Raw genomic sequence first — 26,720 nt, 5'->3', positions numbered from 1 at the left:
GAGCATGGGCTATAGTCAGGGCTGCCTCTCCACACCCAGAGGTTCTTCTCCTGAGTATGGAACAATAATGAGCATGGGCTATAGTCAGGGCTGCCTCTCCACACCCAGAGGTTCTTCTCCTGAGTATGGAACAATAATGAGCATGGGCTATAGTCAGGGCTGCCTCTCCACACCCAGAGGTTCTTCTCCTGAGTATGGAACAATAATGAGCATGGGCTATAGTCAGGGCTGCCTCTCCACACCCAGAGGTTCTTCTCCTGAGTATGGAACAATAATGAGCATGGGCTATAGTCAGGGCTGCCTCTCCACACCCAGAGGTTCTTCTCCTGAGTATGGAACAATAATGAGCATGGGCTATAGTCAGGGCTGCCTCTCCACACCCAGAGGTTCTTCTCCTGAGTATGGAACAATAATGAGCATGGGCTATAGTCAGGGCTGCCTCTCCACACCCAGAGGTTCTTCTCCTGAGTATGGAACAATAATGAGCATGGGCTATAGTCAGGGCTGCCTCTCCACACCCAGAGGTTCTTCTCCTGAGTATGGAACAATAATGAGCATGGGCTATAGTCAGGGCTGCCTCTCCACACCCAGAGGTTCTTCTCCTGAGTATGGAACAATAATGAGCATGGGCTATAGTCAGGGCTGCCTCTCCACACCCAGAGATTCTTGCTTGCAGGGTTTTGCCTCCCTTCTGTGCCTGGTTATTTTATTTTTGATTGGGTGATGAACATCGCTTAAGAAAGACAGCTTCCAGGAATGCCTGGAGACTTAATAGTGGTATCTTCTAGAGATGATCTTCGATACCAGCGACATCAGATCTTTAAAATCCCATCTCCAATTTTCAGATGCCTTAAAGTTGGCTAAGGGGAACATACTTCTTGTTCACCTTTTTGCCGAGGGTCAACCTTTTTAGGTTCCCAAGTCCAAGGGACAAATGAGTTCTGTAATCTTGATGATTATTAGACCCAGATTTTGTCCCTCTAGGAAAGGGGAGTCTCCCTGTCTCCTCTTTTAGAGCATTGAACAACCCTAAGGTAGCTCTGAAGGCAGACATCTCCTGTCTCTGAGATCTATCTCGTGAAACCGTTTGTCCTCCACGTCCATCCTAGCACCCCATTCCACATCCTGGTACTTCTCACAGATCCCTGTAGTACCTCTGTGATGTAATCCTGAATCTAGCTTCGTCCCTTACCATCTTTTCTCACACTGTAACTAGTATATGTTTCATAAACACAGATCCTTATGGTCTGGCCATAGTGACTTTTCTCTTAGGTCTTCTCATCACAGGGTGTTTGCACTGTGTTCTCTGACTACAAGGAGCCCCTTTCACGTTTCTCCCTTCTTGTTACTCATCTTTACATTTCATATCAATCTTTGACCATTATAGGTGGCCACTCATGACCACTGTATGTTATGTTATAAGCACCCTGAGGGCACAGACCCCTGTTCTGGCTCACTGATGTATACTCTGTAATTTTGAACAGTGCCTGGCATTAGTGGTACTCAGTTCTGCTGTTGAACGAGTGAGTGCATGAGCAGGTGCCTTCCAGAAATGATACAGTTCGGATTCTTTTCTCTGCTTCTTTTTATTAGGTTTCTACATTTGAGAATTCGCCACTCACATTTCATTTCACAAGTTAATACCACATAGCTAGGGGGGCTGTATGTGGTGGGCCTGGGATGTGGTGTGAATTTCTCACAGACAAGCTGGTGGTTTCCTTTGCTTGCAGCTTGAGCTGAGGAGGAAGGGACCTTTTTGCAGCCACCACTGTGAAATACTGAGTGCACAGACTCCAGGTCCCATTTAATTAAAGAAAGAGAGGATGGGGGTGGGGTGGGGTGGGATGGATGATATTCCTAATTATTTAGCATGAGTAGTTCCCAGAACAGAGGAGATGGGGTAGCGATGGAGTCTAAAGCCCAGCCCTCTTTGCCTACACCTCACCACAGAGTCAAGTCACACCACTCTCTAAGTTAATCTTTCCCTTCTATGGCTGTGTGTGTGGGGGTCTTCTTCCATTCTCCCACAGAATGTTATTTCATCTTCTTCCACCACACTTTTAACAGATCGGTTTTAGATTTCCCCTTCAGTTCTTCTTAGCAGACACCAACTCTTTTGTTCTTACTGAAAATCTATTTAAAACTTCTTCCATCGTGCTATACAATACACATTTTTTAATTGAAAAGCATTTGGAAAATGAACACACACAGGAAAAACAAACAAATAAGGAGATGCCTAAGCTATCACTCCCCCCAAGCAACCAGTATTAATAGTTTAACATATTTTCTTTCATTTTTTCACACATATTTCTTTTAAAAATATATATTTCATATTAATTGAAGGTCAGAGAAGCATTGACTCTGCTCCCTCTGCTTTCCTCTCCCCATTTCTTCCCATCCTTCTCCCTTCTTAGTTTTTTTTCCTTTCAACATCTCGTTTATCTCAGGTTGACATGGAACTAGTTAGCAGAGGACTCTGAATTTCTGATCACCTTGCCAATACCTCTGGAGGGCAGCTATTACAGTCACAAACTACGACACCCAGTTATGTGGTGCTTGGGCTGTGTACTGCCTGGTTTTGTGTGTCAAATTGACACAAGCTAGAGTCATCAGAGGAAATGCCTCCATGAGACCCAGCTGAAAGGCATTTTCTCATTTAGTGCTCAATGGGGGAGGGCCCAGAAAGCAGCTTGAGCAAGCTCTGTAAAACAAGCCAGTAGGCAGTTCCCCTTCATGACCTCTGCATCAGCTCCTGCCTCCAGAATCCAGCCCTGTTTGAGTTCCTGTCCTGACTTTCTTCAATGATGAAAAGCAATGTGAAAGAATAAGCCAAATAAACCCTTTTCTCCCCAGCTTGCTTTTTGGTCATGGTATTTTGTTGCAGCAATAGAAGCCCTAACTAAGACAGGCTGGAAGCCAGGGTTTCACACAGGGCGTGTCTTTCAATAGAGCACATTCATTTCTACATGCTACTTTTCCCACTTGTGATACTTCTAGCTTTATAAGAACTGTGTGGCCTGTCATTTTGTTGTTGTTTTTGAGACAGGTTTCATTATAAAGTCCAGGAGACCTCAAATGCATAGTCCTTCTGTTTCAGTCTCCTGGGTGCTAAGATTATAAGCATGTGACACCACAAACTATAATTTTTTTAATTTTAGAAAAATATAAATTTGTAACAACAATAGTAAATAATAATATTATTGACAAAATCTTCCAATATTGCTGGCTTGAAATTTACTATGTAGTCTGGCCTCAAACTTGTGGCTAGCCTCCTGCCTCTGCCTTCTAAATGTTCTGGGACTAAAGGTAGGCAGACCTGGCTATAAAACCTCTATTTTGTAAGATTTAACTTAATTTCATTATTTTATGTATGTAGACATTTACTGGCACGCTATGTCTATGTACCATGTGTATGCCTGGTACCCATGGAAGTCGGAAGACAGTATTAGATGCTCTGGAGTTGGAGTTACTGATGGTTGTGAACCACCTCGTCAGTGCTGGGGATTAAACCCAGGTCCACTGGAAAATCAGCCAGAGCTTTTTTTTGTCTGTTTGTTAGTTTTGGTTTTTGAGACAGGGTTCCTCTGTATTGCTTTGGAAGCTGTCCTGAACCTTGCTCTGTAGACCAGGTTGGCCTTGAACTCACGGAGATCCACCTGCCTCTGCCTCCCGAGTGCTGGGATTAAAGGTAAGCATCCAGCCAATGCTGAGTCATCCCTCCTGCTCCTTACCCTATTCTCTTAAAGTTGTTGCTCATTTAACTTTATTTATGGGCTCTCTCTTAGGGAGTTCCCAGAATTTGTCTATTGCAAATTGCAACATAATGCATATTTTTGTATGTGAATTCCACAATGTCTTTAACAGGATCAAATTACAGAATTGTTATTACCTGGACAACCTTGAAGCCCTGGCTGCACTGTAAATAGTTCTCTCCCCCAAGTGCTGTTATGTGCCCTTTCCCTCTCCTATACGAGAACTGTGGGGGAGCCCTTCCCTAATACATACTGATTTGATTTAAATACTACTTTATTTTTTAAATTAGAGTAATAAATACAGTGATCTACAACATTTAATAACATTTATATCTGTGCCTTGGGCCAGCTCAGCTTTTGTTTTTTCTCAAGCCATAAGCCACAACTCTTTTTTTTTTTTTTTGGTCTTCCTCTTTTTTCTCTTGTATATTTGTTTCTGTTTTTGCTTCCATCTTATATTTGGGAATGTTCCCTTATTCTAAATACTTTTTCTTTGTAGAAACATGCTTCTTTTTTAAACATGTATTTGCCTACTTGATTTATATCCTTCAATCCTGGAATCCTGGTTCCCTTTTAGCATTTTCATTCAAGATATATAAGTTATGGTTCTGGGACCACATCAAATGCACACACACACACACACACACACACACACACACACACCTGCTGTTCCCAGGTCTCTTTCATAACACCAAACAATAAAACGAGCCCTATGGGGTAGGGAGTATATCTATTTTACCTAGAAGACTAACCTAGCATGAGTTCTCAATACATATTTGTGGAAAAAGATTAAACACCTATAAAGGTTTTCAAGTCATCAAACCCCAGACTCCCTCCCCTGACTCCAGGTCTATGGCTAGATCCAAAATGTGTGTTCAGGCTATTTCTCTGTTGAGAAAGATGGGCTTCTTTATAGGCCCAGGGCTTAGGCTTTTCCCCGGGAGCAGGCAAATAAAAGTGAAGTAGAGGTAAGGGAGTCCTCGTCTTTCACCACACACTTTGAGTGATGGACACTCAATGGGGATGGTGCCAGCTAAACACAGGTATTTATTTGTATTTTCTGTCCTTGTGCATTTTGACCTGCACACCCATACGGGTCTTCTGTGGCTCCCTGTAAAGAAGTCCCTGAAGCAATCAAGCAAGAGCAGAGTGTGTTGGAATAATCCATGCAGGTTTAACACAGTACCTGGCACATAGCTGGTGATTCCATTAATAAATCAATATAGCATTTCTGTCAGTTAAATATGCTTGTGCTGGGTATGTCTGTCTGTCCTGGCAAGCAGTTTCCTGGTATAGTTCTGATCTCAAGTTCTGGAAGTGGGGACAGGAAACTAAAGAGATCCTGTCCTGGGACGTTAATTAAGATTTACTTACATGTCAAGGCATTTCCTGACCTTTTTCTTAGGTCTAACTGACAGATTCACAGTCACATTTGCAGAAAGGAATACAGACTCTGGGTTTTGAGGAGAGTTTTCAGCAGTGGGAATGAACCCCAGAGTTCAAAGCAGCATACAAGTAGCTTATTCCAGAAGGAAGTTGTATTTGTTGATCTTCTTGTTTTAGGCCCAGAATCCTGACAGACACAATTCATGTGGGCAGAGGGTTATTTTAGTTTTGAGTTCCTGAGGTTGAAATACATTATCAGAAGTCGTGATGGCTGAAGGGGCTTAGTCTGTGTTGGAAGGAGTTTGCAATGGCTGCTTCTTTTTTTTTTTGTAAGTTTTTTTGTTTTTGTTTTTATGAAACAGGGTTTCTCTGTATCGTTTTAGAGGCTGTCGGTCCAGCCTGGCCTCGAACTCACAGAGATCCACCTGCCTCTACCTCCCGAGTGCTGGGATTAAAGGCATGCGGCACCACCACCCGGCACAATGGCTGCTTCTTTACATCATGGTGGGCAGGACTCTGCCTGATGTAGAAGCAGAAAGCTCAACCGAGAATGAATACCACCTTCAAGGCCTGCCTCCTGGAGACCCACCGTTTCCAGGCAGGCCTTGTCTTCTGTAGGTTCTGTAGCATCCCTGAATAACACCATCAGTTGTCCAAGGTCTGAACACCAATGGTTGAGACACATGAGCCTGTGGAGCACATTTTACACTCAGTCTATACCATGCCCTCCTTGGCTCACATGGGCTCACGATCATCGCACAATGCAAAACGCACTCCCTGGAACTTCAGGAGTGCCCGGCATAACAGCCCAATGTCCAATGTCTTTCATGAGATGGAAGGCAAACTCTTAACTGTGAGCCCCTATAAAATATAAAAATACATGCGTACAATGTACAAGGGCAGAGAAAAAATTCACATTGCAAAAGGGAGGAACGGGACACAGCAAAGAACCAGTAGACCAAAGCTAGGTCAAAGCCCAGCAGGGAAGCGTAACCCTGAGGCTCCGTGTCTGAGCATGGATGCGTGGTGACGTCACGTGTGCTGCAATGGATTTGGGGAGACCTGCTTCCATGGCCATGTTCTTTTCTTGAGTATATTCCTTGCCTGGAGTTTTCTTGGCCGATGCTTCATGTTCCTGGCAGCTACCCTGCAACTTAGGTTTTGCCTTCACAGTTTTATGCAACTCAGAAAGACCAACCTCGATATAGGTCGCCTGGCTTTCCCCGCACTGGAACCTTGGTGCAAACCTCGGTGGCTTCTAGCTTTAACACTCTGCCTGTTTGCCAAGCCACCAGCATATGCACATTGCTAAGTTCTGCTGCTGGCCCAGGACAGACCCACACCCCCTTGAGTCAGGGATTCAGCAGGCTCTGAGAAACTGTGCAGGTGACTCTGGAGAAACACTTTCCCAGTCTGATGTGACGAAGTAGGACACTCTGTGTTCAGATATTCTTCCTTTTGAATGAAAACTTTCAAATGGGCTTTTCGGTTTGTATATTGGAGTTCTTGATAGATAAGGACTCACTCTCAGAGCGCCTTTTCTATTGTCCTAGAGCGGAGGCTGCGGTTATTCTCTATGGGTGCTTATCTCTTTAACTGTTACAACTGCTTTGTGATGCCCAGTTTCTCCACAACTTTAAATTCACGCTCTTACCAAACTGCATGCTTTCTTCTTCTTCTGGTTCCTTTTCTTTGTTTTGATTTCTTACTACAAATATGAATAAAAACTGGGAGTATGGCTGTGTCACAGCCTAAATGTTGTATTGTCTTGAAAATTTCTCCATTAAATGGAACACGAATGGGCACTATCCCAATCCCCAAAGTCACTATTCTCTGAAACGTCTTGAGCCTGGCCTCCACCATCTGTACGAAAATACATGGGTTTGGGGGGGCATTTGCATTCAATCTATGGTGGAAGTTTCCATTTCTGCTGAGAATAGTGAATTTTCTTTGCATTTTTCTGGAGTGAGAAGAGAGAATACTGCTGTCTAGATAATATTTTCAAAGCTTAATTGCCTTGGTATATGTAGCATTGTAGGCAAGGAGTTGGGACTCTTCACCTGTGGGCAGACATGGGGAAGAACATTGGATGTGAGTAGAGCTCTGGATCTCTAATAGAAGACACTGTTTCTGAAGATACCCAACCCATAGCTGTTTCATTTACAGTCCTCCTGTTTACTTTTAGCTTAGAGATATTATTCTATAGGGAAGTATACTTATCTTTCTCCATGCCTCACAAACTGAACAGTCTTATAATAAATTAATAAATGTTTTTGTCACTAAGAAAATCATCTTCAGCATCCATTGTGGAATAATCCTTCTGTACACTGTGAATACGTGTTATTCTCATTGGTTGATAAAGAACTGACTGGCCTATAGCTGGGCAAGAAGACACTGAGTGACAGAGCCAGACTAGGAGGATGCTGGGAAGGAGGGCAGAGTCTGGAGTCACCAGCAAACACAGTGAGAAGCAAGATGGGCATGTATACTGAAAAAAGGTATCAAGCCATGTGGCAAAGAATAGATAAGAAATATGGGTTAATTTAAAATGTAAGAGTTAACTACTAACAAGCCTGAGCTATTGACGGAGCTTTTGTAATTAACATTAAGTTTCTGTGACAGTTATCTGAAAACTGGTAGGTGGGAGACAAATATCTACCAGCAAGCATTTTTATGTTTTCAATTGTTTTGGAGAAGAAAGGGAAACAGACAAGAAGGTGTCCCTGTTTCTGTGAAGCACCAGTGGTGAAGAGACAAGTCATACATCTTGTCATAGTTGAGGTTTGGCAGGGGGGATGCAAAGCAGATGCAATTTAGCCAGAGCAAGAAAATCTCCCTCCTCCCGTTACCTGCTCCTCCTCCTGAACATAACACAAGCTGTAGGCAGCCCTTCCCCTCATCCGTGACTAGACAGAATCCTCCTGATTTTCTTTATCAATACAACCTGGAATCCCCCCTCCCACTCTGCTTGTTCCAGGTCACCAATTTGGACTTCTAAAACACAGTTTGCATCTATTTCTTATAGTTTTGGGTAATCTCAAGCAAAACCCAGAAAAACATGTCTAGGTACAGGCGCAAAGCTAAATGGCCTTGACACCACGTCTGGCAGGGAGTGAGGACTCTCCACCTGCAGGTAGACATGAGGGTCTGGCTGGGGCCTGGTTTAACACCAGGGACTGAAAATCCCAATGAAATGTGAATCTGAACAGGAGCCAGGGAAGGGGATCAACAGTGAAGATGGGAGTCAGCCTTGAAGGTCCTTACCGCTTTGGGGATCTGCACAGTGGAGTAGAGTGTGTTTGCTGCGTCCTCTTCCAGACCCCTTTCCTAGTGATAAACACACACAGTGAGCACCTGACTTCTGAATCACATACACAAGTCTGGGGAGACTCGCAGTCCAGAGGGAGCAAAGGATATGTAAGAGAACATAGAAGAAAAAGAAGGTTCTGGGACAGGCATGGAAGTTCTCTTGTTAGTAACCGCTATAACAATGCCTATTAATCAGTTTTTTGTTTTAAAGAAAGCCATTGCTTTTTATTCATAGTTTGTTCATTTTCTTTATTTCATTATTTTCTGTATTATGTTTCAATGAATTTCAAAATATGTTGAGATATATCTCATGAACTATGAGTCTCCTAGGGTGGCTAAAGGCTAATATGAAATTGTAGTGTCAGTGCTGTAAACAGACTTATCCAGTAGTTCCTGGGCTCTTGGGAAACAGTAAGGATGCCCAATGAACCAAAATAAAGCATTGCCAAGATCAAAGACCCATGACTGAAGTTTAAGTTTATTTCCTGACCACGCAGGGCAGCCTTGCAGTTTCTTTGGGTGTAACCTGAGCAAGAGAAGAAGGGGAGGGTGACGACGTGACAAATTTTGACTTAGTGAGTTGAGTAGGCTACAAAGCAGACCAGTTTCCAACCTCCTGGGAGGAAGTAAACTTTAAAAAGAAGAGGTGATTCACGTAGCTGCTCACATGAGTGTCACAGGTTAGGGGCAGAACTGAGTGTTCTAAAGCTCACTGACTTCTGCACAGACACAAATAAGGTGTCGGGGAGGCAGATTGACTGATGTTGGGGAAGTCCTGTGCATTTGTCAATAAAGCATTGTCTGGCCAATAGGGAATCTAGATAGGAGGGACTAGGAGTCCAGAAGGATTCTGGGATGGAGAAACACAAGAGAGTTCGAGATGTAACCGCCATGGGGTAGGAAGCCCGGAACTACTCTCCGGTAAGAGAAATACTTAGATTAACAATTATGGGGTAATTACTTAAGTCAGAGCTAGCTAGTAAGAAACAAGCAAAGCCAACAGCTTCATAATGAATATAGCTTCCTGTGTGTTTATTTGAGACTGATGCGGCTCTGGAACCAGGTTGGCGGGAAGGCTTCTCTCAAGGAAAAAGCTTCTCTTTACAACTGAAGTTAGTTATTCATCTTAATCCCCCTTCCTTTTTCCATGCTACCCAGTCTTGTAGGGGTTAGTCTCAAGTGAAGTAAGGAAAGCCTTGGAGAGATGGATCTGATCACAGAAAAAATGCAAAAGGACTCACATTAGTATAAGGGATTGTGTCATATTCTGTACTCTCTTCCAAGTGGGGGCAGAAGTTGGGCTTTTCATGGTGATTGTCCACTCTCTCTGTGTCTTCCTTGGATCCTGAAAACAGGTTGAGAGACTCAAAGCTTGCCTCTCTTACTACTCACCATCTCCCCTGCCCCAACAAACCTGGATGGTCTACTCAGGGAGACCAACTGACCATCCTAGTCAGTCTGAAATGGAAACTTTCTAGGATAGGGAACTTTCAGGGTTTAAATGGAGACAATCCTGATAAACCAGGATGAATTAGTCTCTCTGTCACTCCATTTCCCAATCTCCAAATCAAGGTGGCCAAACTGGAAAGTAGAGGAGGTCAGGAATGTTTCCAGAATGCCTCTGACAAAGAGAAAGACTATCTCAAATTTTGTATTCATGCCCTACTATTGCTGCAAATTTTCCTCCACAGCCTACTCTTGCCCCCACCATGGATAGCACTGGTAGGGAGGGGGGAGACAAATGAGGGCTTGGGGACACAGTGTGGCTTACACTGTGGAGAGACAGAGAAAGGCTTATATAAGAGGAACAAGTCTAGCAACATTATTTGTAATAGCCAATATTCTAAATGCCCCTTAATTGAAGAATGGATAAAGAAAATGTGGTATATTTACACAATGGAGTAAGTACTACTCAGTGGTAAGAAATAATGACATCCTAAAATTTGGAGGCAAATGGGCAGAACTAGAAAAAACCATTCTAAGTGAGGAAACCCAAAACCAGAAAGACAAATACAGTATGTGCTCACTCATAAGTGGATACCAGAAATAAAGCAAAAGATGCCCAGCCTACAATCCATAGCCCCAGAGAAGCTTGAACTCTCTTCCAGAAACAGATGGAAGCAGATGCAGAAATACACAACTAATAAATAGGCCAAGTTCCTGGAGTACAATCAAAGTGAGGGAGGAGTGAAAATATGAGTAAAGGAGTCAAGACTATGATGGGGAAACCTACAGAATCAGCTGACCCTAGCTAGTGAGAGATCACTGACTCAGGTCTGACAAATGGGGAACCTGCAAAAGACTGAACTAGACTCCCTTAATATAGATGACAATGGTGTGGCTCGGACAATATATGAGGCCACTGGAAGTGGGTCCAAGACCTAACACTAATGTACAAACTGACTTAGTAGAGCCCATTATATAGAAAGAGATACCTTACTCAGCCTAGACACAGGGGTATGGGGGTGGAGAGGTGCCTTGGTTCTGCTCAACCAGATGATGGGACAGACTTAGTAGAATTCCTATGGGAGGCCTTACCTTCCCCATGAAGCACATAGGAGGAGGGGGGAGTAGAGGGAGTGGGAGGAAAGGAGGGAGGGGGAACTGGGATTGGAATGTAAAAAACAAATTAATAAAAAAGAATCAATAATAAAAAAGAGGAGTATGTCTAGTCTGAGGTGAAGAGGAAAGAGGAATCTTGATGCTGATTGAGTAGAGGAGATAGGCAGGCTGGAGGCCCTGACAGGGATGAGGATAAGGAGGGCAGGGAGACCATTGTCTGTTGGGCAGGAACAGAATAAGCAATGTGTGACCTGTGTCATCAGAAGGGCCACATCCTTCTGAAGGAAGAACAGGAGTAGGCACCAGAGAGGGACCATGTCCTCAGGAGAGAAGGCAAGTAATACTCTCTCTAGTTTAGAGTTAAGGCATACAGCTGCCTGTGCACTTCTCTTTGTGTATGTATACATATGTGTGTCTATAGTCATGTGTGAATAGGTACAGGTGTGTGTGCACGTGAGAGCATGTGCATGTGTGGGAAGGGGAGAGGTCAACTTTGGGTGTTTTCCTCAGGTGTTGTCTACCTTGTTTTATGAGACAGGGTCTCTTGTTGTAGACTAGGATAGCAGGCAAGTGTAAGCCCCAGGGATCCACTGTCTCCCCCTCCCCAGCGCTGGGATTGCAGGTGCCTGCTGCCATATCTGGATTCTTTTTTAAAATGTGGGTTCTGGGGTTTGAACTCAGGTCCTCACACTTGTATGGCAATCACTTCACTGAATGAGCTCTCTCTAGCCATTGACTATAAACTTCTTAAGGGAAGAGACCATGACCTCTTACATCTTTAACAATAAATCTTGCACACAGATTGATGTATCACATGAGGAATAAAAAGTAAAAACAATATGAAGTAAAACACACACACACACACACACATGCTTTACCTTTTCCTTTCTCTGTCCACATAGCAAAGAGAATAATCACCAGCAGGACACCGAGCCCGATGGCCACTGGTATGGTGTATAGGATGAACCTGGATGAACTTAGGTTGTTGGCAGTATCTTTAAAGAGAAAACGAGGAGAGGCATGAGGAGCGTGGATGTGTGGTGGAGTCAGCTAGGGAAAAGGACCTAAGTTCCACTTTCCTCCCAGCCTGCTGCTCTCCCAGAGACCTCTCTCTAGTTGACACAGATCCTGTTTTCAAAGGGACTGGGAGCTAGAGAAGATATATTTCTCCAACCAGAGGCTCCCGAGAAGAGGAGACTGTCACCTTCACAAAGATTCCGGGCAAGGACGGGGTCCGAGGAACTGTGGCTTATGGGATTCCTGGCTATGCAAATTAAGGTCTTGTCTTTGTCTCCCAATTTCCAAAAGATGGGGAGGATGGCACCATGATGAAACTCATTGACTCCCTGCCCTATGGCTCTCCAGCTGTAAGTCACATTGTCTCTTCCTTCTTCCATGGAGCATGTCAGTTTGGTCATGCAGGTGCCATTCTTGTCTTGCCCATCCATGGTGACTTTTGGTGTTGACAGACTCTCTGTAAAAGACATAGCACAACAGAGGAGGGAAGTTAGTCCTGAGCTCAGCTTTCTCTGAGTTATCCTTCCTTACCTTGGACCCGAATCTCCCTTGGGTAAGGAAGCAACTGTTCAGAGCAGAATATCTTATTCTTAAGTCTGCTTAGCCCTGGTTATATAGCAAGGATACCAATAGCAGCGATTACAGCAGAAATAATCATGCAGCAACAATGTAGAGACATTCACTAAGCCTAGCTGCAGAGCAGGCACTGTGCTTACTTGCATTTTAGATGCTACTAATCTTTAGACAGGCTTCCTATTGCTTGTCCTCAAACTTCCTTGAACACACTTTCCTTTCTCCTCTCCAGGAGAAAATAATACTGCAGTAACACTTCTCGATACCTTGTGCCCAGTCCTTTACGTTTATAGGATCAGCAAATGGTTAATTGGTGAGATGGTGAGAGTCTGGCATTTGTTATCTATCCTAGAGCTTGGTCCTTTAAATATTTCTGTTCAAATACCCTTTTCCTCTTCATCCTTCCCCCAGATAGACTGTCTGAAGATTATCTAATTTTTGTTTCCTTCTACAGAGTCTCTATGGAACATAAGACTGGATCAAGGAGCATTGACTACCTCATTCCATCTCCTGGTTTCTCTGATACTGTAGTTGAGTGCACAAGACAAGTAACTCTTCTGGTAGAGAGCTAAGTGATTGTTTTGCAAATTTAACTTCATCGAGTGGTTTCTCTTTCCTCCTTACCTTGCTACCTTTCTGTTGCCTTTCAAACTTGAGCCCAAGCAATTCTCCTGCCCCAACCTCCAAAGCAGCTACAACTACATGCATGAATGCAGCTGGATGTTATCTTTGTTCTGATTTTTGGGTCTATTTCTCAGTTGCTTAGAGTTTGTAGGGGAAGGAATGTAATTAATTTGTATCTAATGGCACTATTGTCCTCCTTACATACATGGAGGCCATACATATAGCAAGTAGCTAACCTTTGACTTCAGTCTGTGTGATAGCCAGTTTTTTGTTCATTTTTGTTTTGTTTTTGAGGCAGGGATTTTCTGTGTAGCTATGGCTGTCCTAAAACACACTCTGTAGAATAGGCTGTTCTGGAACTCAGAGACCTGCCTGCCTCTGCCTCCCAAATTCTGGTACTAAAGACACACTACACCACTGACAGTCACTTCTTAGGTTGCCCATTATCTACGCTGCATAGCCTCTTATAGAATCTCAAAGTTGGTCAGTCAGCTCCTTGATCCTTGTGTGGTTACCCAAACTTGACTTGAACATTCACTGTATGAGGATGCTCACTACATCCATATGCCTGCCATCCACCATTATAACTGAGCCTGCTTACCATAGACGCACAGCACGAACTCCTGGGAGAAGGGAGACTGAAGTGATGTATTGTGAATCTCTGCACGGTAGACACCCGAGTCATTCTTCTTCAAGTGGCTGAGTTTCATAGAGTGGATTCCATCTGGGAAGACTATTCTTTTTTTGTTATGATTTTGGAGCACTTTGAAATGGTCTCTAGTTACGATGGCAACAGAGACTGTATTGAAGGTCCATATAACAGTGTCAACCTGGTTTTCTGTGGAATTCAGAGTGAAGGTCACAGATCCACCATGGGCACCAACCACATCCTTTAGGGCTCCAGAAGTTGCTGTCACTGCAGACACAGAAGACCATAATGTAAGCTCTTGCCATAAATTACCACATCTTTTGGGTCCTTGAAAGACCCTGAGAAATATCTCCAAGTTCAATACAAGCAGAACTCTATCGCCCACAAAAGCATTGAGATTAGAACCTTCTGTCTGCAAAGTCATCTGCTGTCACCACACCACATTCTCAGAGACTCCCATCTCTATGGTAAACTTGAAAGCCCAGCTCCATCCTCAACAGGTTCCTCTGTGGGGGCAACTAAGGAAGTTTCTATCTAAGTCTCTTAGGAAGGCCAGATTACCTCAGAGATAGTTCAACATGAAGTTGATGAGCTAGGCTGCCCAAGCCAGGGTCAGTGGTTCACAAGCACAAATCAGCGCAATGGAAAGGAGAGCTGTGTGTTTGTAGTGATAGCAATAGCTGACATGTATAAGGATGACCTCTCTTCCTAGTTTACGATATATTAGTAGACTCAAGGTCATCCCCACAAAAAGTTTTCATCTGCTTGCATAACATGTTTGTGTGGGAAGAAGGCAAAGGGTGAGTCTGAGTGTTGGGGAGCAATGCTCACTTCACATGCTAGAAATAGCAGTAGGGTTTTCATTCCACAAGAATTTTGTGTGTTTGTTTGATACAGTCTTAGCTCACCCTGTAGAGCATGACTCTGAAGCAGTCATCACTGGTAATGTGACTCCATATGAGAGAATGACTCTTGGTGGAACTTCCAGAAGTGGCCAACTAAGAATTTCCAGTGATGGTGACTGTGATTGTCTGTAAAAGTCTAAGGGACAAAAGCTGGGACTAGCAAAGGGTACTGAGGCATCTGGATTGGGACCAAAAATTTAAAGCATTTACTATAGACTTCTTTAGCTGTTAAAGTTCTCAGAAGGGGACTTTTTATGCTTTGGTCACACAGAGCAGGATCTACTCCATTAGGTCTACATGTCTGGGGGGCCTTCAAAAGCACTGGCTTCTCCTCCATTTCCAGCCAGTGCACGCATACTTTGGATCTCTCCAATCTTGTCAAATTATCTAGTTAAATAATATGAGTTTTCGAAAACCCCCTACTCCCATAATACAAAGGCTAGAATGGTTTTAGACTGTCTTCATTTTTAATTATCTCAAAAGATGTAAAAATAGTGCCAGTAAAGGTTACAGACAAAAATCCAAATTACTCTGATTATTTTGACCAATTGATGCATTCATTCCTTCTTTTCCATGACAGACACAGGAATCACTTTGAAATCAGGTAAAAACTGGATGTCACTTGTCCCCAGAGTGGGTCCAAGTCCAGGAGCTTCAAGTAATTTCACTTTTATAGTAGTTTTGGGGGAGATGTATTAGTCCCTTTAATGGTATGTATCAGTCCTTTTACAAAGTAATAACAAAATGCTTGAAGCTGGACACTTTATAAAGAAAAGATTTATTTAATTTACAGTTTGGGAGGCTGCAAATCTGACAATGTGAAGCCTTTGATGAAGATTCTCTTGGTTGGGTCACAAGGTGACTGAGAACCAGAAAGAAGGCAGAAGAGGCCAAGGACAGATTGGCTTCACTACAACACATCTGCTCTCAGGACAGTGAACTTACTCCAAGAAAGTGGGAGTAATTCTTTCTCAGCATGGTACCCTTGTCACCCTCTGCTAGGCCTGTCTTAGGGAATTTCTCATCTCAACTCACCACAGTGGGGGCCAGGCTTTAGCGTCAAACTTATGGGTATGACAGGCCACATATGAAGTGCTGAAGGGACCACACTGAGAGTATGACTTTAGTGTGTCAGCACGTGTGACGTGTAAGCAGGAGGAAGGCCTCTCTTCACTCCCACACAGTAGGTTTCTATTTTCTCGGGGTAAATGTTGCCAGATTAAGTAATGTGGGGCAAGTGTGAGGACATCTGAGATTCAGTGCCCCTTGTTAGGGTGAAAGTGGGGTCACATGGGGCAAAGTGCTCCATTTATAGCCACCCTCAATTCTCTTTCTCCCCTTCCTCTTCTGATTTCTCTTCCCCTTTTTCTTCTTATGAATCTGGCTTCAGACTTCCTATGTAATTAAGCAACCAAGAATTGCCATGAACTCTTTTTTTTCAATTAAAAATATATTTTTTTAGATTTTTAAATTTGATTTTATATGTATGAGCATTTTGTCTGCGTGTGTGTGTGTGTGTCTGTGTGTGTGTCTGTGTGTGTCTGTGTGTGTGTGTGTGTGTGTGTACCATCTGCATGCCTGGTGCCTGCCAAAGAAGGAGGAGGGCATTAGATACCCTGGAACTGGAGTTACAAATGTTTGTGAGCCACCATGTGGGTGTTGGGAATCAAACCCAAGTTCTCTTAACCCCTGAGCCATCTCCTCAGCCCCCACAGTCTTGAATTCTTGCCTCCACCCCTGAAGTGCCACCCTACCCAGACTACTGTTCTATTTTAAGAATATCTTGAGGAGGAAAAGAAAGTTAACTGAAAAAAAGCTCTCTGCCATTTCCTAAATAATGGGTTAAGGAACAAAAAGCAGTGTTGGTAAATTCTAGTGGGTTTACTTTTATTATCCCAGTGACTGGAAATGGGATCTAGAAACCAGAGACATTAGCAAATTGTTCAAAGCGAAACGTTGTAGTGTTCTGTCTTTACCACCTCCAGGTATGACTCTGCAGTTTGCTCTTATTTAAGCATGTCATGTTTGCTATGTTGGGCCTTTTTAAAGATGGTCATAATCCTTACACTTAGGAAGTTGCGAGAAATCAACAATTAAGCAACTACGTGCTATGAGAAGGGAACTAGCGGGTTCTGTGAGGAGTCCATGGGAGGGCTTACCCTGACCTGTGGAAACACAGGAATCTAGAGTCTGGACTCACAAGCCTGCCCAGCCTTTTGACAAAGCACCACGACAATCATCTGAAAAATCTGTCCCTGAGAATTGCATAGTTGAGTCACTAGAAACATCACATAATGTTTTAAGTATGTTTCCAATTTTGTCCTGGTTTTCTTGGGTTAAAATGTAGCCCACAGGCTATAGGTTGGACGTGTTTGCTGGAGTATGCATGACTACCAATTCCTTTCTGAGTCCTGTGGGGCTCACCCACTTTCCTCAGATGCCACGTTTCCAGCAGGGAATGGTATAGCTTGCTTCCTCTGTGTCCACTTCACCTCGCATTTCATAGCAGCCAAGTGGATTGGGTAAGTCTATAGAACTCAGCTAAGTGATATTCTCCTATGGCACAGTGATGTCCTTAGAGTTGTCACATGACCTGAGAGAAGCCCGGGGCTTTAGCTCTAAAGTCAAGATAATGATATAAGGCTGTGGAAAATACAGAAAAAACAAAACCCACCTGTTGTCACTGGATAAGCATCCAGGTCTCTTCTCTTTCCTGATCCTCTGTGTGTGTGTGTGTGTGTGTGTGTGTGTGTGTGTGTGCGCGCGCACGCGCGCGTGCGCACGTGTGTACGTGTGTGCATCATTATGTGTATAAGGGGGGGCACATGCCATGGTGTGCTACGTGGAAATCAGAGAACAACTATGCAGTCAGACCTCTCCTTTCTGGGGTTCAAACTCAGATAGACAGACTTGCATGGCAAAGTGCCCTTACCTGCCAGACCATCTTGTTGGCCCCATGGTTCAGTTTTGATTTTACACTATTTTTGTGCTTCAGCTTCTATGTCTATCTGAAATGAATCTTATTCAAAACCTTGTTCAAAGACATACCTCTGGAATACCTCGACATGTGTATTCCTTTATTTTAACTTTAACTTTTCAAGAAAGAAAAATCCCTGCTTGGTGGTGACTGGACATGTCTCTTTTTTGTGTGTGAATTAGTCAACGACTAGTCTACAAGCATTATGCCCCAGATTACTCTGTGCCACAGAAGGATATGGTGGCCTCTCTTCCTACCAGGATGCTGCAGGGTGAAAAAGGACTCTGTCTTCAGTGGGAGTCAGGGGACCCAGGACCCACTCTGGCTCCTCCCCGTCATAATTCCAGAAACAAACAGTGTCTGTAAGTCAGTCTGGTGGTCTTACCTTTGCTGGTCTTCAGAACAAGCCCAGGGGACAAGAGTTAACGCATCCCAGTTTATAAGTGAGGGTACTAGGGCTCAGCGATTCTTCCAAGACCACAAAAATGGCAGGGGTGTAGCTTGGTGGTAGCCATCTTGGTGGACGCACATGAGGCCCAAGTTTGAATCCCAGTTTGAGAGAGAGGGAGGGGCAGATCTCTCAGAGGCCTGCATTTTGGTTTTCTTTTTAATTTACCATTTTGAGTTTCAGTTCTACCTTACAGGAAGAAAAACACCTTCAAGTCCTAGGAATCTGGGGAAGTTCAGGAGTGAATGCGGATCTGAAAGAAATGGCTTTGACCGATGCAGACAGCCTGACAGGGTAGTGGTGCAGCCAAGGACAGGAGGCCTCTGAGAAGGCTTCCCAGTTTTCAAGTTTCACTTCTGGAACATGGGAGAAAACAGTTCGAAGAGCTCAGCAGTCACTTTGGAGTTCAGGCACCACTGCGCATTTCCCAGGCAGCCTGCCTGCAGCGGACCAGGAGACCTCCGCCTTCTGCCTATCTCTCTTTGGTGTCAGAAGCACCATCATTTCTGAGATACACTTCAGAGCAGAATGAGACAACGTCTCCTCCCTCTTGTCAGTGCCCTTTCTTCTTTTCACTTCTCCCTCCTGTTATGCTCCCCCCAAAGGCCGAAAGTTGAGTTGAAGGTAGGAATATGAAGCCGCAAGATACAGCTTACCACCCCGGGAGGGCAAGCCAGGAGGAAAATGTTACAGTGGGAGCTTCACCCCAGCCCACGGCATCCATGTACCCAAAGAGTCTGGGGTGTTATGGTGGAGGTTCCACCCAAGCCCCCTCCCCTCTCTCTCCAAACCCTGCTGCATCTCAGAAAGCCCACCAAATGATGACCCCTCCCCCAAAGATGCTCAAGACTGCTCACACGGGGTATTTAAATGGCCTCCCAGAAAATGGATTCCTGGTTTTCCGGTATCTTTTCCCCCTGTTTCCTCTCTGGAGGACTGGAAAGCCCCATTTGCACCAAAGCCCATCACCACTCTGCTCTTGTTTCCCACTCCTCTCTCTGTTTCTTCTGCTTCCTGGCAGCGGTACTCCATACCCCTCACTCGTCTTCGTTTTCCCTAAAACCATTGTTTGACTTGGTCATTGCAAAACACTCAGAGGAATAGACTGCCGTCGCCCTGGCCCCCTTATTCTGATGAAAACATCAAGGCTTCGAGAACTAGCCTTGTGGCTCCTGTCGAATTGTCCAGAGTGTCATCCTATTGGTGTAGCCAAGCCCCCACAATAGTGCTACGTGTTTGTTGAGGGTTGTTCCAGTCCATATCTTGGACTCCTGTACCTGGAGAAGAAAGAAATCCCATCTGGCTCTTGCTGTGGGAGACTCAGTTCAAATTCATTTTTACTGAACACCTTTCCAGTGTCAGGTGTCATGTAAGTTATTGTTTGGTGTGCTGGAGACAGAGCCAGCTGTGGAAACTCAGCCCAGGCTTGTAATCACTGTGTGATCTTGTCTATAAAACTTGATCTCTCTCAGTCTAAACTTCCTTATCTTTAAATTCCTGTCTTATAGATTTGTAAAGAGATGGTACAAAAAGTACAGACAGCTATGAAAGTTCCTAGAGAGAGAGAGAGAGAGAGAGAGAGAGAGAGAGAGAGAGAGAGAGAGAGAGAGAGAGAGCATGCCCTCTCTCTCCATTTGTCAGAGAACACTGAGTATGGTAAAATTGGGAACTCCAATGACAACTATTATTTAATTAATTTACTTTTGCTATATCATTTTAAAACATCATGGTAATTCTACAAGTTGATTTATTATTCACAGAAAAGCAAAGTTCAAAGTACTGAGATGCTCGTTCACAGCAATCCAGTGCAAAGTTAAACTAGGAAACTTGTATCCAGGGTCTGTCCTGCTTCCACTGCTCTGCCTCTTGGACATTCTAAGACAGCCTCCAACTCTTTTCAGCTATGGGAGATGTAATGCCAGACTTCCCACAGCCTACTGTCGTAGAGTAGCAGGGACTCAGGTCACAAACCCAACATGCTACATACTACACACTTCTCCCAGGTGAGCACCTGGCCTTTTTGAAGCTCTGGCATGCCCTCCCCCATCTCCTCTTCAAATTCTAATTCTGATCACCATTTCCGTTCAGGTAGTAATTTTAGGAACAAGAGTGTTTTAGGGCAACCTACTTAGGGCCAGGTGCTTCCTAGCAATGCGAGCTTTGATGAGTTCAAGGATGTGTGACAGTCTGTAGAGTCACTTAGTATGGTTTGGTATGAGGAGGAAAGAATTGAAAATGCTGTGTGATTTGGGAGCAAGTTAATTCAGGTAGGTTTATTGTGTACAGTTATGACAGCTATGCAAGTCCCTCAGAGAGAGAGAAAGAGAGCACATGTGAGAGAGAGAGAGAGAGAGAGAGAGAGAGAGAGAGAGAGAGAGAGAGAGAGAGAGAGAGCACCCTTATGGTGGTACCCCATGTGTCAGAGAACAATGAGTATAGTAAAATCTTTCATTACCATCATGCCAATGACAGTGCCATAAAGGTCCCCAGTCCTTCACAGGAGTGAACATAGAGTACCTATAATTAGTTAGGTTTTTTTTGAGACAGGGTTTCTGTGTATTGTTTTGGAGGCTGTCCTAGAACTCGCTCTGTAGACCAGGCTGGCCTCGAACTCACAGAAATCCACCTGTCTCTGCCTCCTGAGTGCTAGGATTAAAGGTGTGCACCACCAACACCAAGCCAATTAGCTGGTTTTTTAAGTAGAGGCAGACTGGATTGCTTGGGTTACGAGAAAATAAATTCAAATGGTTGTTTCCATTTATCTCATTCTTATGTGTCATCATTACATCTATTTAGAAACATATTAATTAAAATGTTTACGAATAAATCCATAGCTGTATAAGTTTACTTCTGAAGTTGTTCCCAAAAGGAGGGAAGGCTAAAAGAGGGAGACCCTGAAGCCCAGGGTAGCAATGACATTCTCCATTTAAGTCACGACAGATCTGAATCAGGTCTCTAAAACCCAGCCTCTGTTCATTCAGTCTCTCCTTCCCAGTCAGAAGGGACTTAGTTCCAACAGTTGTCTCTTTTCTTCTCCTTCCAGATGTCAGGGGTTAATTAAAAAGCAGTATTAAATGAGGCGGAGGCTCCGGAGTGGACCAGGAAGCATGGGATTGCAGCTGGGGATGAGGAGGTCAGGAGAAGCGGAAAAGATAGGGTTAGACTCACCTGGGAGCTGACAGAGGACAGAGGTAAAGACGATGATGAGTGCGGAGAAACCAGCCATGCTGTTCTCAGGTTGTCAGTCAGTCACAGGATGCTCCATCTAACACGTTCTAGTCCTCAGCTGTGACTTAAGTTAGGTAGGAGGAGTCATGTTAGACTATGTCATCTTACCTTCTGTCACAGCAATAGGATTTCCAGAAGGGAAGAAAAAAAAAAACCGAAACAATCGTCAAGGCTCTTATTTTCTATTACAGAAAAGCAATCACACGCTTTGTAGGAAATTTTAAAATAGAAATGGTTTGCCTTTTTTATTTTGCCGGCTACTGCTTTTTGAGGAGTTCTTTTTTTCCCTTTCTTTTTATTTATTCTTTGTGTCTTTCAAGTCATGCAGCTCCATCCATCCATTTCCCCATCCCTTTATATCCATCCTCTGCTATTGCAACCCCCCCAAATAAAATAGAATTCGAGAGAAAAACGAAAAAGAAAGAGAAGGAAAAAGTCAACCTCGTCATGGAAGCTGCAGTGTGAGTCACACGGCAGACCCCTTTTCCACACATCTTCACTTGCAAGTGTTCATTGGTCTGGTTTCCGTTACCCTCATCGATGCTGGGCACTCACTGGAACTCCTCTTGGTTATCCTGCTGTTGCCCTGTGGAGATCCGGTCCCTTCACGTGCTCCGTCCGATCACACATGTTACCCGTTTCGTCTAAGACTCAGAAACAGGAAATAGGTTAGATGTGGGCAGGGAGGGCAAGCGTTTCTAAATGCTAGTTGCTGTGCTGAGAGTACATGTTGTCTTATTTATTCTTCCCATAAACCCTACGAAGGAAATCCTACTATGCAGCCTGTTTTATAGTTGAGAAATTGTAGCTTAAGACTTAGGACAACAATATCAAAGACTTCTTTTGGATCTGGAGAGATGGCTTAGTGATTAACAGCACTTGTTACTATTCCAGAGGACCGGAGTTCTGATCCCAGATCTGGCACTGCCTGTGGCCTCAGAGAGCACTTGCTCACATACAGAGACATACACATATGCATAAATAACAATAAAAATAAATCTGAAGAAAGGTATTTTAACCAAAAGAAACTACTATGAGAACAAAAGGACAAGTCACAAGAGTGGGAGGATATATTTGCAACGCTTATAAGCATGAGAGATATAAAATAGATATATAAAGAAGTCATCAACATAAATAAAAATTAGAAAGATAAACCAGAAGTGGTGGTACATGACATTAATCTCAGTACTTGGGAGGCAGAGACAGGGGGATCTCTGTGAATCTGAGGCCAACCAGGGCTACACAGTTAAGACACTGTCTCAGAAAAAGCTTAGCACAATAACTCAGTAGTCAAGAAATTCAAATACTTCATTAAAAGTGTGTCCAAAGGGTTTGTGAAGAGAAAATACAAAGGAGATAATGCCAATTAAGTGCCTAAAAGTTCAACAGTGGCATTACTAAAAATAAATTACAAAAAATCTAATATAATTTATATAAAAGGAAAAATGGTAAAAAAAAGAATAATCAAGCGGTGAAAAACAGACCTAAACCCAACTACATGAATAGTTATATTAAGTATAATAGACAAAAACTTAAAGGGGAGATGACAGAAAGACGGGTGCAATGGAGGGATGGGTGGAGACTGCACAGTGAGTCTCCTTTAAAGATAGCAGGTAGGAGTGACGCTGGACATAGTTTCCTCCAGACGGCAGGAGGAAACCCGAGAGCAGAGCCGTGAAGGGCCGAGCGAGGGGAATGCTGAAACGAAGGATGTAAGCCGGATCCAGGTGTCCTAGAATGTGAGCTTTGCTCACTCCCATCCCTCGCCTCGCAGCGTCTGAGGGCCTGGCCATGGCACTGAGACACACACGGCCAGGTTTCAGTCACCTGCTTTCACGGACACTCTCCCTCTTTCTCATCATTCAGCAAACTCCATAACCCCTCACCTGCTCGGCCTTCCTCACAGCACTGAGCTAGGGTGTCTTTGTTTTTCATACTTTGTGTTTTGTATTGGGGCTGGACCATTCAAGTTGGGTTACTGGTTGAATTATTTTTTTAAATAAGACATTTCTTTTAACAGAAATATTCAAAATGTTAAGAGTTACAGGTTTCTAAGAAGGTTGGCGTGGGAATTTTTTCTCTGCTTGGTTGGTGTTTGGGGCACCAGGCTAGGCCCTAGTACTCCCCTGAAAGTAGACACTATCTGAAAAAAAATGACTACCATCAAAGTGAAAGCCCACCAAGAGCATATGGTAATAGCCAAGTAACAAATGGTCACCCATTAATATCCACTCCCTGTAAGAAGGAAATGAATATTAATAGAACAGATCACTAAGATATTAGGTCCTGTGGATATGCGTAGAAGGGAAAACGTAGAGTTACTTGTGATTCGTATTGGGTTGCAGGGGCAGGGCGGGGGTGGGGGGACGGGAAGGAGGGAAAAACTAAATAGAATGAGGGAACAATACGGGCTCAGGGGTCAGGGTGGGAATGAGGCAGTTTTGGCTAAAGGTAGAATGAAAAGAGAAAGGTAAGGAAATGCAACCCAATAACCAAGAAGAGTTCCAGGTCTTAGGAGTCTGGGCCACAGAGGCCCTGTAAAGTAGGCCAGCCTGTGTTCTTTGGGAAAGCCTGTGAAACTAAGAATTAAAGGACAGAGAAAGGAGGGTGGTGCGAGAGCCAGAGGAGAAGTAGCAGTGAGAACAAGAGAGAGCTCAGAGCAGGGCAGATCAGGCCTCCAGCATAGATGCCAGGTATTAGTGAAGGAGAAATTCACGGGAAGGGAAGCATGGCGTGGGTATGTGTGTGCATGTGAATGGGGTCCTCACTTCCAGTCTCAACTTTCTTGGTGTTCCTTCCTGGAGTCCCAAATACCTGTTACACCCTGAATGGTTCTTTGTGAGGCTGGGCCAGAGATGATGGCCTCATCTGTGGGAAGTGCCCTGGAAGATCCTTTCTGATGTTTTCTGAGCAATTTGGATCATTGTTCCCCATTTCCACCTTCCTGATATGGTCAGGGCTCTGTTTTAAGGTTTCTTCCCCACAATTTATGGTGTTCTACTTACCAGACTTTTGCATACAGTTAGGGAATGCTTGCTTCTGTTTCCTGGAAATGAACTTCACAGCCAGTCTGGGACTCCCAAGCTGCTGACTTTTGGAGACGGTGTCTCACCGTTGCTCTCATCGAGAGTTTTCCTGGCATCTCTTCTATCTATGTCACCCTAGAGCACACCTTTTCTCTCCCTTCTGTTTTTCTTTTTAATATCTCTGTTACAAGTGCGAAATGAAAGAAGATGCAGGGAGGCTGGGGTTGAAATGGTCTAAGTGGGGGTGGGTGGCGTGGGTGGAAGGGAATGGTGGATGGGTAAAAGAAGCAAAAATAAAGATTGAGAACTTACCATTTCATAAGCTTATTTAAAATTTAATAATTGCAACTAGAGCCCAGATACCTTGTATGAGTGAACAGTACTCCCATCAGAAGCCATAGGTTATTAAATGAAAATCCCAATGTCAGGTTAAGACAACTCCTTACCAATGGTTGGTCAAGGAGCCCAGGCTTTCACCACTGCTCTTGGTTACCCACCAGAATTTGATGGTAAGAACCCTATTGCTAAGGACATCAGCCACATACTTTGAACCCAGGGCATAGAGATACCAAGCTGGGACTTAACTGGAAGCCTCCTCTCTGCTAGCTAGCTTTCACAGTTCTAGAAGGTGCTATTGCAGGCTACTGGTGGAGAAGAGCCTCTAACAGTCTTACCTAACTTTGAAACTTGCAAACTTTAACACTGACCTACCTGAAAAGATGTACCCATTGGCACAACAGTGGCACGGTTATGATGGGAATAGCCAGGTACTTCCTGCTTGGATGTGGGGGGCCTGTTTTGTGGGAAGGAACCCCTGCTTGATACTGTATATTAGTCAAGAACTGTGGGCTAGGCAATTCATAGGCCTTCAAGGGGAACCCGCCACTATTGTTACGTTAAATGGGCAGATGTTAAACTGCCTTCCAAACACTCAGGTTTACACCCACGGATGGGTGCTGCCTTCAGCCTTGGCCAGAGATGCTCTTAGAGCTGTAGTCCCTGGTTAGTGCAGAGACTCATAACTGGTCCAAGAACAAATGATGGTGGAGTGCCCAGCTTTAAACAAGATATCTACACCACTCCCACTCCCGGGGTTCAGGAAACATTGTGGAGGAAGGGGTGGAAAAAGTGTAAGAACTGGAAAAGAAGTGTGCTGTGACATGGCATCTGGTCACCACGCTGGCCTCGTGCCAGTGACTTCACTGTGGCTACCTGCACCGGCTCTGCCAAGCTTGGGCCTTCAGCACCTCATCTTGAATAGGGGCGATGCTCACGGAGCCTCACCCTCCCCAAGGGACTATTTGCGGTTAATGGTTGCTGGGGGAAGGAGTGTCGTTTCTTTAGCGGTATAACCACTTGCGAATAGCCGGTGCTCTAACAACTTCCCACCAGTGCTCACGCAGGTAACCCTAACTAAGTTCAGCCGATCACACATGCCAAGAGATGTGAAAGTAACAGTGTGACTTCGCAGGAAGAATAGTTTCAATAAGATGAGCACGGGCGAGAGGATGATAGGTGTGAAAATGACTAAAAGTCACCATACTTGTGATGAAACTGCCAACGAATAATTTTTTAAGAAAACAAAGGGGGTGAAAAACAGCAAAAATGCCCGTTACTGAGAGTATAGCACAGGCTTTCTGAGGCTCTCCCTTGGGTGTGGCTTCGGTCACTCTCTCTCACTGAGGGCTGGAGCTCCACAAATCCACCAATCCATTTGGAACAGAGTGAACTTTCCTCCGCTCTACTTTTATCATTTTCTGTTTTACTTTGCTATCAAATTGGAGATTTTTTTATTCTTACCAGGCTCTTCTGATGACTTTAATCAACTTTACTCAGCTTTGTCCCTGGAGAGTCTTCAGGTCATGGCTGCATGCCATCTATCGTCTTCCAGCTTGGCTCACAGGCTGACACTTATCTGTTAATCTTGACAGTTCAGTTAAGAGGCAGAGACATACTTTTCTAAACACGTCTTATTAGAAAATATTTCACTATTAGCAAAGTCAGGACAAGAACCCACATGCAATCATATCTTACCCTATAATAGACATTATTGAGTACTGCTTGCTTTCACAACACACTGTACAGATGTGGGCAGTAGAAGAAATAATAGTTATTGTAACTTTTTTGCAATTATGATTCCTGAAATTCTCAGCAAGCAGAATGAAGATGTGAGAGAAATTATTCATACAAATTGACCCAGAGGGAGCTTGGGTAATTCATGTCATAGCTTTCCTTGTTACTGTAACTGACCAGACCAAGATTTT

At 44.0% G+C, this 26,720-nt stretch overlaps 1 protein-coding gene across 3 annotated transcripts; it reads right to left on the bottom strand.

Annotated features, from left to right (window-relative positions):
* Nucleotides 1-1,567: 1,567 nt before the first annotated feature.
* Nucleotides 1,568-22,360, bottom strand: Slamf7 (SLAM family member 7). 3 transcript variants are annotated; one of them, XM_021231911.2, is made up of 8 exons: nt 21,872-22,353; nt 21,371-21,541; nt 13,825-14,139; nt 12,214-12,483; nt 11,888-12,004; nt 9,689-9,792; nt 8,403-8,465; nt 1,568-7,198 (listed from the first exon to the last, which is right to left on the bottom strand). In XM_021231911.2, the coding sequence occupies exons 2-8, from the start codon at nt 21,426-21,428 to the stop codon at nt 7,127-7,129; spliced, it is 999 nt and encodes a 332-aa protein (XP_021087570.1). In that variant the 5' UTR covers nt 21,429-21,541; nt 21,872-22,353; the 3' UTR covers nt 1,568-7,126. The 3 variants fall into 3 exon arrangements, with proteins under 3 accessions (XP_021087570.1, XP_021087571.1, XP_021087572.1); XM_021231912.2 differs by having other exon boundaries at nt 21,371-21,494; XM_021231913.2 differs by lacking the exon at nt 9,689-9,792 and having other exon boundaries at nt 21,872-22,360.
* Between the last annotated feature and the right edge of the window lie 4,360 nt (nt 22,361-26,720).

The sequence above is a fragment of the Mesocricetus auratus genome, unplaced genomic scaffold (assembly GCF_017639785.1).
Source record: "Mesocricetus auratus isolate SY011 unplaced genomic scaffold, BCM_Maur_2.0 Super-Scaffold_100676, whole genome shotgun sequence".
Lineage (NCBI taxonomy): Eukaryota > Metazoa > Chordata > Mammalia > Rodentia > Cricetidae > Mesocricetus > Mesocricetus auratus.
This window is presented reverse-complemented; position numbering and strand designations above follow the sequence as displayed.